Genomic DNA, 7512 nt, shown 5'->3' with positions numbered 1-7512 from the left:
GTCCGAATCGCAGGCCTCCGCTCCTTGAGTTCTCTCCAGCGCTGGAAAGCTGATCCGATATTTACAGGGGTCCTACTTCTTGCCTTATCGTTCCGCAGACGTTTTCCTCTTTTGTTTTTTATCCGCCATCTCTATCTTTCTGTCGCTCGGCTCGGCTAATGTCCGTCCCATGCACTGAACACGCTCTCCTCCACATCACGAGTAGACACGCCCCTTATTGCTGATTGGCTACAAGTTTGTTTTGCGATTCGGCCCAAATCAGTTTTCTAAAGCGTTTTTGAAAATTCACATACCCTGCCTTTAACAATATAACAATTATATTACAACATTTTCAGACTACTGTTCTACGCATTATAATTTATTAACATTTATTCACAACACTTGCCAATTTTAAGTTGAAATAATCTTCAACAAATCAATCATTACACAAGGTCAAAATAATAAATATCATACTTAGCTCTGCCTTTATTTCAAAATAACTGCAGATGATGTCTCTCTTGAAACATCTTTGGGGAGATGCCTAACATAACCCACTTACCTAGGTCAATAGATGGTTTTCCCCTGAGCAGCAGTTTGAGACACTCTGGCTTCTCATATGTGCAGCAGTAATGGAGAGAAGCGTTTCCACTATCCGTCTGTCTGTCTGGAGTTCCACTGTACACACACAGATCCATATTTACCATCTTGCAGCTTAATTGTCTGCTAATGAGTGTCAGTGGACTAATGTGCACAACAGAATATTCTGTTCGATACCTGTTTTGGACAAGAAAGTCCACCAGGTGCAGCGAGGTCTGGTCTGATGTCCGCACAGCAAAATGCAGCGCTGTCTCTCCCGGGTCCTGTTGACAGTAATTCAGTCAGAATCAGGTCAAAGATTTTTTGGCGGTATTGGAATGTTTTAATCAAGTTTCAAGTTTGTAAATGCCTCCACTCATTGCAAAGGACACACACTTGACCTAGTGTTTGCAAATGAGTTGTTCGTGTCCCAGCCTTCTCCTGTCGATATTGGTCTTTCTGACCATTATGCAGTATTTTTAACCTGGATTTATCAGTTCAACTTGTACCTATGGCTAGCACTGTTAAGTTTCATAGGTGGAAATCAATTGATCAGACAGAATATGCAATTGCTGTTGGCGCATCTCTTACTGAATTGGGCTCAATGTCCTTGGATGATGACATTTCACAGCTAAATAATGCGCTGGCTACTAATATGGATTTATTTGCTCCTCTCAAGGTCCATGAAATCAAGTATACCCGCTCTGCTATCTGGTATAACAACAGTCTTTGATTAAAGAAGACTGAGTGTCAAAAAATAGAGTGAAAGTGGCAGATTTCAAGCTTAACTAGCTACTATCTTGCTTGGAAGGACCTTCTTAGTGAATATAGAGCTGAAACTGAATCTGTCAGATCTGCTTACTTTGCATGTATCATTCAGGAACATCAACATTGTGACGAGTGGTCCGGGGCCGAGAGCGAGGCCGGTGGCGTAAATTATAATGAGCGACACCTGCGCCACTCACCGGTCTTGAGTCCCACAGAGGAGCGCCGGAAGGATAAAAGGAGGAGTGACGACAGTGAAGAACAAGAGAGGACCAGGCCTGGACTATTTATGTTGTTGTTTTATTATGTTGTATCTGGCAGTCGTCCGTGAGGGGCTGCCGCTTTTACTTTTGTTTTGTGTTTGTTTATTTGATTATTAAAGTTTTATGTTTAAATGTTCGCTGGTTCCCGCCTCCTTCTTCCCGTAGCTACGAACACTGTTACAAACATAATCCTAGACATCTTTTTAAAACGATTGGTGGTTTGCTCAAGGCTAATGATTTAAGTTGATAGCCTCACATCAGCTGTGTCAAATCTTTTTTAGAATTCTTTACTGCTAAAATTGCTAATGTTCATAACCAGATTTCTGTGCTTTCCTCTCCTAACAGTTCTCATGCAGAGTTTTTTGGGTGCCCTGTCTTCAAATTTTGTGCAACCTGATTTTGCTTCACTTGTTATAGTTGTTTCAGGTTTGAAAGCTACCACTTGTATACTTGATCCCCTACTGGTTTGTTTAAGTCTTGTTTTGAGCATTTGTGCCCATCAGTGCTTAAAGGGTTAGTTCAGCCAGAAATGAAAAAAATATCCATATTTCAAACGTAATAAACACTTTTTTCTCACTTCCGCTGACTGTGGTACGCGAAAGACATTCAGGCGGATGACGTAGGACGTATGCGTCGTGTGCGCGCCTCTGAGAAATGCAGGAGCAAAGGAAACAAAGTTTCCTTACTTTAGCAAAGGAAAACAAGTCTCCTCTTGGCTTATATCGAAATCCTCTGACATTTTTCTTTACAAATCCTCGTTTTGTGCTTCTAATTCGTGAACGGCGTTTTGTTTTGTTTTGTCTCCGCGCTCGTCACTAATCACGCAACGTCGACGTCTTACGTCATCCGCCGGAACGGCTTCCGCGTATGACAGTCAGCGGAAGTGAGAAAAAAGTGTTTATTACGTTTGAAATATGGATATTTATCTTACAAAAATGCATGGACTTGCTACAGGAGGCCTTTACTCATACCCCGGAGCCGTGTGAGGGACGTTTTATTACAGATGCACGCACTTTATTTCACGTCTTCTGAACTGTTGACAAACCAACACCCGCATACCCCCATTGAAAGGCTTGGAGGGGCCAGGACAATTTTTAATATAACTCCAATTGGATTCGTCTGAAAGAAGAAAGTCACATACACCTAGGATGCTTTGAGGGTGAGTAAAACAGGCTAATTTTAATTTTTGAGTGAACTAACCCTTTAACATAATTAACGAATCCTTGAGTACGGGTATTGTCCCAGCAGAATTAAAAATCGCTGCTGTTACCCCGGTACTCAAGAAGTGCAACTTAGATTTGGATAATTGTAGCTTTACAGTTGCATAATCATCTTTCTGTTAATAATCTTTTTGAGCAACTTCAATCTGGGTTTTGAAAATTTCATAGCACTGAAACTGCCCTGGTTAAAGTGACTAATTACTTACTTTTGGCCTCTGATGCTGGATCTCCTACTATTCTTATTCTCTTAGACATTAGTGTCGCTTTTGACACCGTAGATCATACTCTTTAACTGAATCGCCTTGAAACTTTTTGAAGGTTTGAAAGTTTTTGGTATTTACGGCACCGTCTTAAACTGGTTTAGATCTTATTTGACCGGACACAGACAGTTGTTTTAGGGGAATACAGGTCTGATATTGGGTAAGTTTCTACTGGCATCCCTCAGGGCTCAATTTTAGGGCCCTTACTTTTTAGTCTTTATTTACTCCCGCTTGGTCAACTTTTATGAAATTTGGGTATTAAGCATCACTTTTATTCCGATGACACACAAATCTATATTCATTGTAAACATGGTCAGAGTGAGGCTGTCTCATTGCTCACTAAATATATCTCTGAGATAAAATCATGGATGGCTAATAAATAAACAGTGATAAGACTGAGGTACTGCTTATTGGTTCTCCTTATAAGCTCAGTAGGGCTGACCAAAGTCCTCTTATCATTGATGGTTCTGTACTTGAGTTCCAGAGCAAATTAAGGAATCTAGGAGTGATCTTTGATTCCTCATTGACATTTGACCCTCATGTACAAAGTGTTGTTAAGACTTCTTTTTTATCTCAGAGATATTGCAAAATTGTGCCCCATGCTATCCCTTTCAGCTGCAGAAAAGTTAATTAATATAGTTGTCTTCTCTCGCATTGATTATTGTAATACACTTCTTATTGGGGTTTCTAAGCATACTTTAAGTAAGTTGCAGTACGTTCAAAATTTTGCAGCGAGAATTTTAACTAGGACCAAATCTAGAGATCATATTACTCCCGTTTTCACTACACTGGCTACCAGTTAAGTATAGAGTCGATTTCTCATATTCACATACAAAGCTCTCCACGGTCTGGCCCCGGATTATTTATCTCAACTTTTAACACCTTATATTCCAAATCAAAGTCTTTTGATTCTCAGCAGGGTTTGTTGGTTGTCCCTCAAACACAGTTATGTTCCATCGGTGACAGAGCTTTTTCTATATCTGCTCCCAGGTTGTGGAACCTACTTCCAGTTGAAATTTGGGAAGCACAGTCTCTTGGCATTTTTAAAACACATTTAAAAACATATATTTTTAGGCTAGCTTATTGTTGATTGTGATAATTATTGCTGGTTCTTTTTTAATACTCCTGTGTTTAATTTTACATGTATTTTTATTGTAAAGTGCTTTGAGAAGCTCTTTTAAAGGCGCTATAGAAATAAAGAAATAAAGTTTTTAGATTTCAGATCCTCTATAACAAATACGAAGCATCTTACAAAAATATTGAATAACCTGAAATTTGTCACATTTGCAAAAAGCCACTGTAGTCATCTTTCCTGAAGTCAGTTCATGTACACTCTAGGGAATAAATGACTACATTTCTCTAAATAAGCAGCATATAAACCAGTAAGTCCATGACAAACTATTAGTCAGAGATCCATACCTGTCCTGCTTCTGGAAATGGATCCATTAGCTCCACTCCATCTGCATAGAGCTGAATAAGAGCCATCAGGTCTCGAGTTCTCACAGCCTCGTACAAGTCTCCCTGTCTGGCTGTGGCTGTAGTGGCTGTCCTCTGAGCAAACCTGTGCTCCACGTACTTCGCATTTATGTACTCCTTCCTCTCGGCCCTAAAAAATTTGGTTTTAAAACTTTATTCAAACCACATACTGTTTTACATGAATTAGTGCATTAACTACAAAACAAAGGGTCATTCGCATAGCTAAATCCTGTAGTTCTGTATACATTTGTTAATGTATGCTAGGTAGGCTTGTACTCACATGTCACTTGATGGTGTTGGCTTTGGTGAAGGACTCGGCAGATTCCCTTCTATTATTTCATTAAAACTGCTGTTACCCACATTCTTAGCCAGCTGTGGAGAAATTGCATTCGCTATGAGTAACGAGCATATTAACAGTTCATAGCATAACTATAATTTGTGCATTTGTACATTCACCTAAAAGCTGACATAGAAAGCTCAATAATTTGTAAATAACATATATACAAATTACTGTTTAAAATTTTGAGGTCAGTAAGACTTTTCAAATGTTTTTGCCTGCATTTATTTGATTTAAAATATAGTAAAATAAATTTTTAAAATTATTACAATTTAAATAAACCTTTTCCTATTAATATATTTTAAAATGTAATTTATTGCTGTGATGTCAAAGCTGAATTTTCAGCAGCCATTACTCCAGTCTTCAGTGTCACATGATCCTTCAGAAATCCTTCTAAGATGCTGATTTGGTGCTCAAGCAACATTTCTTATTATTATCAATGTTGAAAACAGTTCTGCTGCTTAATTTTGGGAGTGGGGAAACTATGATAAATGTTTTTTCCCCCATAATTCTTAGACAAATAGAAAGTTCAAAAGAACAGCATTTGTAATACATCCTTGTTGAATAATTGCTCAAACAAACAAATAAACAAAAAAAACTTACTGACCCCAAACCTTTCAAAATTAGTGTAAATTACAAGATTTATGTTCAGATCACCAAGAGTTCAGAGGTTCCGAGTTTGTCGAGTTCCATGGATTGGATGCGTGAAATATGGACTCCCATTTCCCTGTGAATCCCTGAACACTCGATGCATGTCAGGATGCCCAGATTAGTGGATAACCATTTAGGCTCTAGAGCAGATGAAACAGGAAAATTAGGTATTTTATTGTAGCTGCTGAGGGCTGTGTGTCCTGCCGTTCACTTCTGAGCCACAAGGTGGCACATGAAGCTATGAAACTCTATTTTGATACCTTGCTGCACTGACAAAGTGGGGACTTTGTGTCAGATCCCACTGCTACAAAACTTTCACACAGAAACTCAGCTAACCTGGTGCGCCACAGTCGCAACAGACTTCATTTCCAGGCATGCGCAGCACATCTTCGATGATGGTTTTGGCCAAGTCTTCCAAACTGTCATCTCCAGCACTCTGCTCCCCACGAAACGCCATGTTCAAAGCCTCCTCCTTACTGTTAGTCAGCACTGAGATCCATCTGCACAACACGCATTCACATATATATATATGCATTAATGGCTTGCACACCACAACAGATGGACACACACATGCGATAAATTATGTGAAATACCACACATACACATAAAGACAGATTTACACACAAACACTCATTTATATATCAATATAAATGTGTCATACAGATATTTATATAGCAACAGACACACACAAGCTTAATAATCCACAGCAAAATATACTATATACACAAGGGATGTTCAATATATTGCATATTCATGAAATATTCACAATGATTTTACTGGCTTTTACTTTATTCTTAGATTATACATTTTGAACTAAGACATATACCCATGAAATATTGATATATAGCAAATACTGCTCCATATATATATACAGTACTGTTCAAAAGTTTGGGGTCAGTAAGATTTTTTTTTTAAGAAATGCATTTTTTTATTCAGCAAGAATGAATTAAATTTATCAAAAATATAATACAATTTTTTAAAAAAGCTGAATTTTCAGCAGCCATTACTGAAGAAATTATTCTAAAATGCAAATTTGCTGCTCAAGAAACATTTCTTATTATTATCAGAGTTGAAAATAGTTGTCTAATATTTCTGTGGAAATTGTGTTACTTTTTTCAGGATTTTTTAATGAATAGAAAGTTTATTATTTTTTATTTTTTGATTAATTTAATGCATCCTTGCTGAATAAAAGTCTGTATTTCTTTAAAAAAAACAAAAAACATATTGACCCCAATTTTCACATATTTTTAGTTATATAGCCCAGCCAAGGATGAAATATACACAAACACACATTAATCTCATTAACAAGCAGAAGCACTCATACACACGCATCTTGTTCTCACTCATGAGCATGAGCACGAGAACAGAGAAATAGCAGATGGTATCAGCTCTCGATCTCACACATTCACACTTACATCACAAACTCCTGTTCATCCTCTGCCTGGAAATGATATGTTCGATTATCTGCAGGGGGAAAGAAGCAGACAAATTATAAGGGGAAAGAAGTGCATTATGTTACCTGCCCTTCAGTCCCTGAACACTGCACTTAGTGCTCTCTGGCTGAGTAATGGAGTTGGACTTCTAGAGGCCTTGCTAGCACTTTGTATGAATGAAAGTACTCTGAAAAGTAGGGCTGGGTTTTGACACAAATTTCACGATTCGATTCGATTCTCATTCACAAGCTTGCGATTCGATTCAATATCGATTATTTTGGATATATATCAGGTACATTACATGGCAAATTTTCTCAAGGAAAAAAAAATCTCTCAACTAAAATATACATGAGAGTCAGTTGGTACTACATTACTATAATATTGAAGGTTAAAATGGACTGATTTGTTAAAATTACGCTTAATGGAGTTTTAAAATAATAAAATTACAATTACATAATAATATTTCTACTTCAATTTGTTTTTTTAAATATAAACATAATGGTGGCTGTCATAAAAACTTGATGGATTTATTCAAACATAAATTAAACATTG

General features: G+C 37.5%; 1 protein-coding gene across 2 annotated transcripts in view; it reads right to left on the bottom strand.

Annotated features, from left to right (window-relative positions):
- LOC107718034 (arf-GAP with SH3 domain, ANK repeat and PH domain-containing protein 1-like) overlaps positions 1 to 7512 on the bottom strand; it is a 51558-nt gene that overhangs the window by 8702 nt on the left and 35344 nt on the right. For both annotated transcript variants that reach the window (XM_016524967.1, XM_016524966.1), the window contains 7 exons: positions 6943 to 6991; positions 5864 to 6027; positions 5534 to 5667; positions 4820 to 4911; positions 4483 to 4669; positions 754 to 839; positions 539 to 654 (listed from right to left, as the gene is read on the bottom strand). In XM_016524967.1, coding sequence (XP_016380453.1) covers positions 539 to 654; positions 754 to 839; positions 4483 to 4669; positions 4820 to 4911; positions 5534 to 5667; positions 5864 to 6027; positions 6943 to 6991 — 828 coding nt within the window. The remainder of the gene's footprint in view (positions 1 to 538; positions 655 to 753; positions 840 to 4482; positions 4670 to 4819; positions 4912 to 5533; positions 5668 to 5863; positions 6028 to 6942; positions 6992 to 7512) is intronic.

The sequence above is a fragment of the Sinocyclocheilus rhinocerous genome, unplaced genomic scaffold (genome assembly GCF_001515625.1).
Source record: "Sinocyclocheilus rhinocerous isolate Xijiao unplaced genomic scaffold, SAMN03320098_v1.1 scaffold2258, whole genome shotgun sequence".
In the NCBI taxonomy this organism is placed as follows: Eukaryota; Metazoa; Chordata; class Actinopteri; order Cypriniformes; family Cyprinidae; genus Sinocyclocheilus; species Sinocyclocheilus rhinocerous.
This window is presented reverse-complemented; position numbering and strand designations above follow the sequence as displayed.